This window comes from Panthera leo, chromosome A1, assembly GCF_018350215.1.
Source record: "Panthera leo isolate Ple1 chromosome A1, P.leo_Ple1_pat1.1, whole genome shotgun sequence".
NCBI classification, from domain to species: domain Eukaryota; kingdom Metazoa; phylum Chordata; class Mammalia; order Carnivora; family Felidae; genus Panthera; species Panthera leo.
Genome location: NC_056679.1, coordinates 81,579,380 through 81,591,904, shown reverse-complemented (window position 1 = coordinate 81,591,904; position 12,525 = coordinate 81,579,380). Strand labels below are relative to the sequence as shown.

At 47.8% G+C, this 12,525-nt stretch overlaps 1 protein-coding gene across 1 annotated transcript in view; it reads right to left on the bottom strand.

Moving 5' to 3' along the window:
• The window catches only part of CUL4A (cullin 4A), a 45,866-nt gene extending 33,341 nt beyond the window's left edge, over positions 1-12,525 (bottom strand). Inside the window, exons 1-3 of the mRNA XM_042930613.1 lie at positions 12,290-12,525; positions 11,852-11,967; positions 3,360-3,463 (exon numbers count right to left, since the gene is read on the bottom strand). Of these exons, the coding sequence (XP_042786547.1) occupies positions 3,360-3,463; positions 11,852-11,967; positions 12,290-12,443 (374 nt within the window). The 5' untranslated portion in view covers positions 12,444-12,525. The remainder of the gene's footprint in view (positions 1-3,359; positions 3,464-11,851; positions 11,968-12,289) is intronic.

Here is a 12,525-nt window from a genome sequence, read left to right as displayed (position 1 = left end):
CAGGAAATCGTGAACATGCCGGTCACCTCTGTCCTTCTGCCGTGTAGACCACGCTGCTGCTATGTGGGACTCCACACGGACGCCGCAGGCTGGCAGGCTGGCCCTTCTGTGGTTCACCACAGTGACGATGCCCTAGAGCTGAGTTGGGGGTGGGAAGAGTGAGTTCTGTGCACAGGTGCTGGCCGGCTCGGATTCCACTGAGAGCCGGTTGCTGTCATAGAAGAGGAGCTTTTGAACCGAGCCTGGGTGCGTGGCGCAGCCTCCTTTCTGCACCGAGTGATGCCAGGTTTGGCATGCGCTGCTTTTGGTTGAGGCGTGCATGTGCAGGAAGCCGTGGTCGTGGGGAAAGGCCTATCACCAATAGCAGGAAACTTATTTCGAAAGGAGCAGGTAAGTGCAGAATGCAAACACATGAATGAAAGAACAGAGTCAGTACTGTAAGAAAATCACAGTAGCTGACTCAATTCCATAGGAGTCCTTTACCACCTGTCTACCAGGGGCTTCCTGGCCTCCCTGAGCACTCCTTCCGTTGTCCTCACCAGCAGCATGCGGCCAGTACAGCAGAGGGAGCAGTCCTTGGACCTTAGAAAACAGCCACATACAAACTACAGGAACATCCCAGAGACCAGAGACACCCCAGCATGCTCTCCCTGGAGTACTCCTGCAGGGCCTGGGCATCTGCAACAGCTCTGCTGCTCGGCCCCTTGAAGTCTGGCAAGGCTACCCACCCTTGGTAGCAAAATGAGCTCCGAGGGCAGGACTGTGTCCCCCATCAGCCACCCCTCCCCCTGCACACAGCCCCTCCTGGGGGCGGGTGCGCGCCTGACTGCCCTTTCCTTACACCCCAGGGGCTTATCTGAGCCTTTAAAAACTCCCACCACCCTGACCCATAAATGCCTACCTTTATGCCCTCGTCAGTCTCCCTGGGGTTTAAGCTCTAAAGGGCCAGAACCTACTTCACTCCTGTTTCCAGCCCCGCCCCGCCCCCTTCTCTGAAATAAGGAAGTGCTACCTCTGGCCCACCTCGTCACCAGTCTCATCCTGCCCGTATCACTGCCAAACATGATACAACTGCACTGGATTCTTGCTTCAAATACCTGCAGGGGCCCTCAGATGTGCACTTAAGTCCAGACCTTTCAGAGCGTACGCAAAGATTCAAACCCAAGCTGCAACTCAGAATTACGGCCTCAAATTCCACCAGTGTGCCCAGGTTCTGGCCTTGTCCCACAAGTGTCCCACAAGCGCCCCACAAGCGCCCCTCTCCGATGGCTCATTCCCTCTGGCTGGCCACACCCCACTGGTCCTCCATGATGGGACTCCAGTGTACCCTCCTCTGGAAAGCTCTGCCCCAGCTGCTTCCTGCACTGCAGTTCCTGTCCCTGATTCTAATAACTTAATATCTTGGAACTCAAGATGCCTCACACCAATGACAATTCATATGGCAGAGTATCTTTTCATCTTTTTTCTTTAATGAAATACATCATAGTTTCTAGAAACATGGTTTTGTCGCATCAAAGAAATGCAACGACCCTGCCCCCCCGCCTCTATCTCAGCACCAGGACTACTGGGAGGGCAGAAAGGAGGCGATGCCATCATTTCCTACTGTCGGATAGAGGTCTGGACAGGAAGGAAGTCCCTGCTGAATGACTGAATTAATGAACACATTCCTGTAACCCACAAGGTAGGATTAACTGGCAGGAGGATAGTTTGATCAGGTAATCATGAAGTAGTCTTGAGTAAGCTGGGACAGCTGGGTTAGGAACAATCACAGCAGTTCACCCTAACATGTGCCTGTCCCAGAGAGGACACCTGGGAATCTGCTGGTGACTTCTGGGAAGTTCAGCCTAACCTGCAGGTCTAGGAGAGGACACCTGGGAATCTGCTGACTTCCGGGAAGCCTGGGAGTCAGGCTCCTTTTCAGAAGTCAGCATCTCAGATGGGCTTCTGGATCCATCACCCAGCCTCTGAGAATCCTGTGCTGTGGCACTGAGGTAGGAGAGGAGCCTCTGTGTGTCCTCAGAGGATGCCTCAGAGACGTGGTGCATACTGGCCATCTTCCAAAGGTCCAATGGTATGGTCACCTTTGTCCTGAATGGACTCATGATTTCTGGTAGGAAAGAGCTCTGCCGGAAAATACTGCACAGGTGCAGTTACAGATGCCAATACAATAGAACCAGAATGGACTCTGCTCACCCATTTACGGGAAGACCCTCTTGCTCTAGGCCATGTGGGCTTCATTGCCATGGATAATCCAGAGCTTCGACAGCAGGTGACAGAGCTGTGGCAGCTGCCCTGAGAGATTTTAGCAAACTCTGAATGCTTTAGTTTCTCAAGGGAAGGGTGATGGGACAGAAAGGACTCCTTCAGCTAGAACAAGAGTTAGAAATGAGCAGGCTCCAACTACCTACTTTTGCGACCTGGAAAAGTGCAGTCATAAGCAGGTGTCTGTAATATTAAATCCACTTCCTAGTTCCTTCCCAACGAGACTAATAAAGGGGTGGGGGTGGGCTGGAGCACTGGGCCGAGGCCAGACTGTCGATAGGATGTAAGGAGCCCCGTCTCCCTGGCAGACACTGGTCCTGCGTGGTGTGCTGGCAAAACTCGAAGATGCCCGGCCACCTACTTGCCTAGACTGCCCTCCCTTGACTGGTGGGCGGGCTGGGAATATGGTGGGTTATATCTCAGAAGACTCTGTCTCAGCAGACCAGAGAGGGGCATTCTTCTGTTGGCTCAGAAGCAGCAACTAACCATGCTGTCAAAGAAGAGGCCTTGAAGCAAAAAACCAAGGGCAGCCTCCAGGGGCTGAGAGCGACATCAGTCCTGCAACAGAGGGACAGGAGTTCTGCCTGGAAGGCGGTCTGTGGGAAAACCTAGACCGGCCAGCCCGCGGTTTCAGCCAGTGACACCCTGAGCTGAGAACCCACTGAACCGAGCTGGGACTCCCTACCCACACAACCGTGAGCCTACAAACGCGTGCTTGTTTATGTCGCCAAGTCTGCGGGAAATTTGTTATGCATCAGAGATAACTAATATAGATGGTTTTTCACAAGAATGAAGGACAGCAGAATAGAATTAAGACATTTCTCAGAAGTCTTCCTAAACACTTCAACCATACCCAATAAATGGACACTCTTTTGCTTCAATCAGATAAATAATGTAAATAATAAAAATTCCACTTAAAAAAATCTGTTATATTAGGTCACGTGAAACAAACATTAGGTTTTGTTTTATAAATAAATGGGAATTTTGAAAGCTGTTGTTTTAATACTAACAACAGTCACTACTTCTTTATCCTATTAATGTTCAGCCTCAAGAGATTTAGGTAATGCATAGAAACTCATGAGCCAAAAAAAGGATATTCTCTAAACTGAAGGATCTGTGCTTGGACATGATCTTCACAGACCTGGCGCAGCTGTTTGTAGAGTGTTGGGGAGACTTTGTGAGAACAGAGATTTTCAACAGCCTAAAAACAAAAGGAACAAGTGAATTATTCACCATGAATAACAAAATCGTTCTTTAAAAAGACCTGTGTATGTAAATAAAATCACAATCATAACAGACAAGCACCCCCTTCATACTTATAAAAACTACAAAGAAACTGTTATGTTTAAGTTCAGGGTGATTATTGTCGGACTACTGGAATCCAGGAAGGGTCTGGTAAAAAAGGTAACAACAACTAATACCGAGCACAGATTGGACGGCACACCTATGTCAGCCCATGACACCTGGGACCCCGCGGCGTCCCTGCACACATCTGAGCATCTACAATGCCCTATTTTTTTTCTAGTGCAGCAGTCTCCAAACCTGGCCACTCACCACTCTTACCCGGGGACTTTAAAACAGATCTGGATGTTCCCATACATTCATCTGAGGTGGAAGACACTGGAAAGGTGGATGAGTTTACCTTGATGATTATAACATGCAACCAGGTCAGGAAATCACTGCTCCGGACCCTCAGTGACCACCTTCCACACAGGTGGGCGAGCATCAGGGCAGTTTCTGCCCGTAGCGCAGCGAGGACGCTCCTGAGTGCCCAGGCCACAACAGCTACACTGTACTTGTTTCCTACATATTTTTCTGCAGGCTGCATGTGTAATTTATTTAGGCTTGTCTTAAGTTAATGAAGAAACAAGTTTTTTAAGCAGAAACATTTTTCTTAAAATACCTTTATCCACATCAAAAAATAATGGTTGCATATTCTCACTGGTTCTAATAACATTTCTTTTCCAATTTCATGTACAAAACCAGCATCTCATTCAATCCAAGTGAGATACTAAAAACAGAAGTGTAGTTTTTTATACTGACTAGTTTTGAACCATCTAAAAAAATATGGGGGAAACACTTCAGAATCTGAATTTAAATCAAATACTATATTCCTGAGGAAATAGGTAACTTAAGTTTTTATAAAGCTATTTGTTGTAGCAAGACTTGTAAATATTAATAGTTCCCATGTTTAGGATTATAAGATTGCTACATATTAACATAAATTAAATAAATACAGTAATCACTATTGTATAAAACACATGCACATTCATAAAGGTCAAAAGGGAACACGGAATGAAGATATTAAAAATTATAACTTGTTTTTTAGCAAGTTTGTTATCAGTGCAATAGCACAATACGGCATTCCCCTACGTGCTGCCTTGCTCTACAAATAAGGGCTCATCTATACTGTTTAAAGCCCCGAATTTCTTTCTCAAACCCTGTAATTCCTTCCCTTTGTAGTCCTATCTTTATACTTCAAAGATCTATCCTTGTGTTTCTGAAAACCCAAAATAACCTGCTGACAAATGCTTTTGCTCCAGTAACTTAATTATTGGGAGATCCATAAGCATAATTATTATGAAACGATTTTGATGCAATACATGAAGAAAACGTATTTTCTTTGGTAAAAATCAAGATGAGCTTGGTAGTACGTGTCCCTCACGGAACATCTCACTCACGGAACCACTTTGCCTGCTCTCATTCCTGAAGGAGGAGTCAGTGTCCTCAAAACAATCTTACCCCAGTTGTGACATGCTGTCACTGTTGATTTTACAACACCTTTCTCATCTATGTCCTCTTTGGCACATATTTACTATTTACATGAAGCACACTTAAGATCTTTTCTTAAAACAGAACCTGGGGGCCTCTTACAAGCACCAGCCAAACCCTGGCGTACAGGTTTGCTGTGGGTGCTGTCCTTTCTCAGTGTCTTTTGCTGAGTCACTGCTGGTGTCTTCATGTTACAGGCACCCTCACTGGGAAGAGAGAGTGCGGCCCAGCAGGGCCCCTGGCTGACTCTTCTGTCAGTTACAGGAGCACCACAACATACAAGCCCCCTCCCCAAAAGAAGTGCTGGAGACAGAGTCCTGCTTTGGGGCGTAGAAGTGCCCGCTGTGGGGTGTGAATTGGGAGTCCAACGGTACGGTGTGTTTCACATTACCCCTCACATGTGTAAGAGGCACAGCAGACAGAAGGAATTCAGCTAATCCAAGGATGACAGGAGGGGGAGAAGCCCTGTGTTAGTGTCTTCCTCGCTTTCACTCAGTCATGGAGGAAGCCGCCTGTCCGAACTGCCCAGGCACAGCTCTGTAATCTAAGTCTGCCAGGCCTCCACACCCAAGCCCTCTCCAGGTTGTCATCTGTGTTGGGACAGACAAGTGCACTGAAGCCAGACAGATGGGCATACGGCAGATCAGACACCGGTCCCTGTGCAGGGTGGAGCCGCAGCCCCCAGCATACTTGGCCCTGAGTGTGGAATATCCAACAGGACATTAAAGAGAGCCGTGGGGTGGGGGGAACGCACGGGAGCAATGAAATGAGAGCACACGGTCCTGGAAGACGATCTGTTTCATGAAAGTCTCGAAGGCCAAAGCTGAGACCAGACAGAAAAAGGAGTGGAGGGTACCGTAGTGTGAGAAATCGTAAAAGAGAAAAGCAGGCAGATACTAGGAGCACATATTTATGTAGATGAAGGGAAAATGAGAGCCAGTCCCCAGCCCTGGGGAAAATCACACCCGGGCCAACCTTACAGAGAGAGGCGCACAGGCCGTGGCCACGCCAGAGCTCACACTTGACAGCCGGAGGCCGGCACAGTGCTCTCCTGGCACACATGCACAGTTCCGGGTGGGGGGCAGCTATGTCCCCTCTGTAAGTGATACTTGGTCTTGAAGGCGGACCCTACTCAATCGTGGGCCCACTGAAAGGTGATGAACTCCCCGCTCGGAAGAAAGCGCTAATGGGGTTCTTGCCTGTAGGAAACGAGTACAGAACGATGCAGAAATTAAATTACAGCTCAGATCTGAGTGAGAGAGTATGTTTGAGAGGGATCGGAAGTCACCTGGATGGGGGCTTTACGGCCAACATGGGCAGCGTGGGGGGCAGTACCGACCCTGACTCCCAGTTCCCAGATGTTCACAGTCAACTCCTGAACACAGACGACTAATCCCACTGAGTGCTCAGAACTGCTGATTTATGAAATTCTTTCTATTAAGCTGAATAGATTTGAGTTTGGATATTCACCTCTGTTTTTGAGCAACTTCTGTATGGAGCTCACTATTGATTAATTTGTTACTTTCTCAAATCGGTCCATCAAATAACATGTTTATATGTGTCTACTACTTTCCGGGCCTTTTCAATCAGTCTGATCAGTTTGAGCCATCTTATTAATACACTTAACACCTAACCCCACATTCCCCTTCACTAAATCATCACCAAGCAGGAAGACTTCGGAGACCTTAGTCCGTGACTCAGGACAGCATGGTTTTCCTCAGAACAGTAAGTCTCCCATGATGGCTTTGTTTCTGGGCATCAAAAGTGCCTGAAATCAGCACTTAGCCCTTTCCCTGAAACCCTTGTCGAAAATGCAGACTTCAGTTATCTGTTGTCCACTATGCTGGCAAACAGGACTAAAACGTATAGGCAGGAGACACACAAGATAAACTTTTTTCCACAGGTGTTAATTCCAGACCTAAACTCAGATCTTTAAAGACAGACTAAAAAGATCTGGGCATTGAAAGTCTCCTCGCCTTAGCTCTGTCGGAGGAAAGTGTGGACGGGGCATACGTTTGTGCAGACCCTCCTCTCACCACACTTTGAACCTCCCTCCTACAGAGAAACAACAGGTGGACTGTAGCAGACACACGGGAGCTAATTTCTCCTCCAGGGAGGCCTCCTAAAGTGTCCACGTGGTAAGGGATGCCTTGATGGGGGGAGAAGAGACCCCACTTTGGGAAGACTAATCAATATCAAAACGTAAAAGCTTCTCCCTCAAATCATCCTGAAAACTTCCTTAAAAAAACACACACACACAAAAACCTAAAAAAACTTTCATACTTTGGTGAGAACTGTCACTTTCACACAAAATTCTTCGCGAAGTATATACCACACCACCTCAGCAAAAACTTCAACTGTACTTTGAAACACCAGGTAAATGCACTGACTGCTTTATCACAAGATCAGGATAAGGCAAACATTCAATAACTACACAATGATGTCACTTACTATTTCTACCCCGTTTGCTTCCAAAAGATCTGAGCAGCTCATTCCCCAGAGAGGTACCTGAAATCAGGGTACCTCTCTGTGAGTGGCCAGGAGCCGGCCTGCGCCCCTGCCTCCCCGCTGCCCCTGCCTCCTGGGATGCCCCATGGAATGTGAGATTCCATTTTGGGGGTAAGCACCCCCAGCCCTCAGGGTGTCAAAACGCACACAGACACCCAGGGCACCTGGAACTAGTGTTTATAATAACACGTGCAGTGACTGTTATAAACTATACTGTTCATTCATGGTAACACATGCGGCGACTGTTATGAACTACACTGCTGGGTAAAAGGTATGGCAAAGTCATTCTATGAAAGATGACAGGCAATCGATCCCAGATGGTCAAATCTCCAGGAAGAGAAGAATAAAGAAACCTGGCTGCAAGATATAGCAGTTTATTAAACTAATAAACCTATGAGAGTTCAGACACCTGATGGGACTCCTGCTTCTGGCCAAGATGAAATAAGGGGACTAGACTAGCCTTTCTGCCTGAATTAACCAAATGTCACACAAAACGTGTGAAATAGCAGTCTGCGAAGCATCGCACATTGGGCTGTGAATGACAGCGACCTCTGGGAGGGAAACGAGCTCGGTTGCTCCCTTCCTATGTCCCTGTTTCCAGGCTGTGGAGAGGGGGCCGGGAGCTGAGGCTCGAGTCTCCGAGACAAAGGCCTACAGGGAAGACGTGTGGCCACAGAGGGCATGGACATGAGCAAGGAGAGGTCAAGGGTCCCCCTCAAGAACTCGCCACCTGTGTGTGAGCAAACTGCTAAGGACGGGGAAAGGGACAACAGGGTCTGGTGCCCACATGGGACCTGGAACAGCACCTTCCTACGAGCCAGACTGGAAAGTCGTTAAGACACTGGGCCCTGAATACTCAGTTGTGGAGCGATGAGCCCTGGACATAATACTGTTCTAGTCTTGCCTAACAAATCTTAAAAGTAGGACTCTAAAAGATCAAAAGGTTTTCAAATAATTTAATATGTCCAGAATGAAACTCAAGAATATTTATAGAAATACAAAAACATCTACCCACAAATCAAGATTCACAATGTCTGACAGTCAATCAAAGATTATCAGATGTGCGATGAAGTAGAAAAACACAACACCTAAAGGGGAGAAAAAGCGGTCGAATGCAGCCGGAAGCTGACAGTAAAGAACTGGAAGACAGACACACGGAAACAGCTATTATAACTGTATCCCCTCTGTCCAGAAGTTACGTAGTGACGGGAAAGATACTGAGAAGGTTCAAATTGAGCCCCTAGAGAGAAAAACAATGCATGGGATGAAACTTTCACCAGATGGCACTACGGGCAGATTAGATGCCACAGAAGATTAGCGGACTTGAAGACACGAATTACCCGAAGAGCTCCAAACCCACCAAAGAAGTCCGTGGTTTACGAATTCTCCACAAAGCCAAGGTGGTTTCACCGGGAACTCTCTCAAACATTTAAGGAAAAAATAATACCAAGTCCATACAAACTCTTCTAGAAAACGAAAAGGAGGGAACATTTGCAACTCACTTTATGAGGCCTTCATTTCTGAGACAAACTCAGACAAAGACAGTACGAGAAAACAACACACCAACATCCTCCATGACCACAGATGCAAAAACCAATGAAGTGACAGCAACCTGAATCCCACAGTACAAAAAAGGGTAACACACCACTGCCAACTCAGATCTGTCCTGCAGCTGCCAGATGGGCTTGCCACGTGAAGAGTCAATCCATGCGATAAACTAAGAAAACAAATGTCATATGACCACCCCAGCGGTTACAGAAGAATTCATCAAAGTCCAACATGCACTTCTGGGAATCTCTCAGCAAATTAGGAATGGAAAGGAGCTTCCTCAACCCGATGATGGGCACTTATGATAAGCCAGCATCACACTTGATGCTGAAAGCCTGAAGAAGGCTTTCCCCACTGAGATCAGGAACCAAACAAAAACTGTCTGCTTTTACCACTTCTACTCATCGTTATTCTGGTGTTCTGAACAGTGCACTGAGGTAAGAAAAGGAATTAAAAGGCATGCAGATTAGAAAGAAGTAAAACCATCTCTTATCTCTGTTCATAGGCGACATGATGGTCTATGTAGAAAACCTGATGGAATCCACAAAAAAGCCACTGGAGGACAGGTAAGAGAGCAGTATACCAAACCAATGTATAAAAATAATTTCTATTTCTATACACTAGCGAAAACCAGTAATTAAAACTATTATTTATAATACAATTAAAAATATGAAATGCTTGGGGTGCCTGGGTGGCTCAGTCAGTGAAGCGTCTGACCTCGTCTCAGGTCATGACCTCACAATTTGTGGGTTTGAGCCCCACATCGGACTCTGAGCTGCCCGCTTCAGATTCTGGGTCTCCCTCGCTCTCTGTCCCTCCCTGCTTGCACTCTGTCTCTCAAAAATAAATAAACCTTAAAAAAAATATGAAATGCTTAGGGCTAAACCTCATAGAAGCTGTATTAGACCTACACACTGGAACTAGAAGGCACTGCTGAGAGAAATGAAGGAAGACGAAGCAGAGAGCCATCCCTTGTGATCAATCAGTAGACACGATATCAGGATATCAATTTTCCCCACACTGATCTGGAATTCAACATGATCCTAATCAAAACACTAGTCGGCTTTTTTTGTAGAAATTGGCAAACATTCTAAAACTCATATGGAATTGCAAAAGACCGCTACACACGCACTCAAGTGGCTAAAATCAAAAAGACTGATAATAGCACATGTTAGCAAGACTGCAGAACACCTGGAGCTCCCCTACACCTGCTGGTACAGATACCAGAGCCTGAGGGCTCAGTCGGTTAAGTGGCCCACTCTTGATTTGGGTTCAGGTCACGATCTCACGGTTCCTGAGATCGAGCTCCACGTTGGGCTCCACACTTAGTGCAGAGCCTGCTTGGGATTCTCTCTCTCCCTCTCTCTGCCCCTCCCCTGCAAGCAAGCATGCATGCATGCTCTCTCAAAATAAATAAACTTAAAAAAAAAATTGTATAGCCACTCTGAAAACATGAAATGCCTTAAAAAGTTAGGACTTTGAGCCCCTACTTCTCAATATTCACCCAAGAGGAATGAAACATATGTCCACACAAATCATCTCTGTTAATGTTCATAGCAGCTTTATGCATAACAGCCCCAAACTGGAAACCCAAATACCTGTTAGCTGGTGAAATGGTGGTACCCACTACTCAGCAACCAAGAAACAAATTACTGTCACACAGTAGGCATGACGGTCCCAAGCACTATCCCAAGTGGAAGATGAAGGTTCCGCTTAAGGGAGATGCTAGACTGGTGGAATATAGCCACAGAAATCAGTGGTCTGCAAGGAGTGGATCAGGGGAGAGACGAACTTTTTCACGTAGAAACATTCTACATCTTGACTGTGGTGGTGGTGATTTACACGTCAGTATAAAATGTATTGAAGTACACATTATGTACAAATTATACCTTAATAAAGTTGATCTAAAAATAGAATAAACTTATGATGATTTAAAACAAAAAGGGATGTATGTGTATCAAACTGTCAACAGTAGTCTTCTTTGGATGATGGGAGTATATACAGTTTTAATTTTCTTCTTTGTACTTTTTTGTAATCCCCATTGTTTTTATGATGTAATCACTCATGCAAACAGAAGAAAAATTTTAATTCAAGTCCTTTAATAGAAATTGTGGTATCATATTGTTACCTAAAACGTAGATAACAGACTAGTTGATGAGTGCCATTCTTTACAAATGGAAGATCAGAGAAACCAGTCTGCTTATAAATGGAATACGCAAACAGTAACATGTACTTTTAACCATTTTTGTGTTAAAAATGGAACATCTTTACATGAAACGTAACAAAATCTGTCTGCATGTCTTAATAGCAACAATCACAAAATGAGAAAATCTATGAGCCAGAAGCACAGAGAGAGTGTCCTATGTAACCGTGAAGTTACAATAACAAATCACGTCTATTTAAAAAAGTATGACAGTCGTGTGGCTCTTAGAAACACATCTTTCTCCCGAAATGGCATAACTTTATCTTTCCAGGCAGCTTAAGCCTGAAAATAAAAATCCCACAACCACCAACCACCAATGAATCACGCAATGACCCGGGGGACACGACGCCCCAGGACTCTTACTGTTCTTGCGGAAGGCCGATGCTTGCGTTCCCGCTACTTCCCTCATTTCCGACTCTGAAACAACACTGAGGACCACCCAACCCGCGTCCGCACCACACTTCCTGGCCCTGGACCGGTGTGTTACCTACACAACCGTGACAGCACCCAAGCAAGCGAGGCGGGCCGGCAGCGCCGCCCGCCCCGGCGGGGCCTCACCTGATACAGCTCTTCCAGGTTGTACCTGATGGAGGTGCTGCTCTGCACGGCTCTCACCGCCTCGTGGAGCTTCTGCCAGGTGTCCTGCGTGTAGTTGTCCGGCAGTTTGGGTCTGTCTGTGGGTCCGGAGAGCCCGAGTGAGGCGGGCGCGCTTCACAGAACCATCCCCCGCCACCCCCCCGGGTCCGCCGGGCCGCCGCGCGAGCCCCGCTCCGCCTTCGCCGCCGCCGAGCCCCGAGCGGGAAGCGCACGCAGGTCCGCAGGCGCCGGCTGACCCGGGCACGCGACAGCAGGACGCTGCCGGGACGGCTGGCGGCGGAAGAAGTGCGCTGCCCGGGCGGCCCGGTTCCTCTGGCCGGTGCCGCGGGCGGGAGGAGCCGCGACCCCGGCCCCCCCCCCCCCCCCCCGCTCCTTCCCGGCCGGCCGCCCCGCACCCACCTCGGAAATTCTTGATGACTAGTTTCCTGGAGCCGCCGCCGCCCGCGGGCTTGGGCGACACGGCAGCCGCGGCCAGGGCCGCGGGCTTGGTGAGGCCGTTGGTGTGCCCGACGAGCGCCGACAGGGCACCCTTCCTGGGGGTCTCGTCGGCCATGGCTGCGGCCGGGAAGCAGCGGGCGCCCCGCCCCGTCCCGCCTCCCCGGCCGCGCGGGCGGGCGGGCCTGTCGTCAGCACCG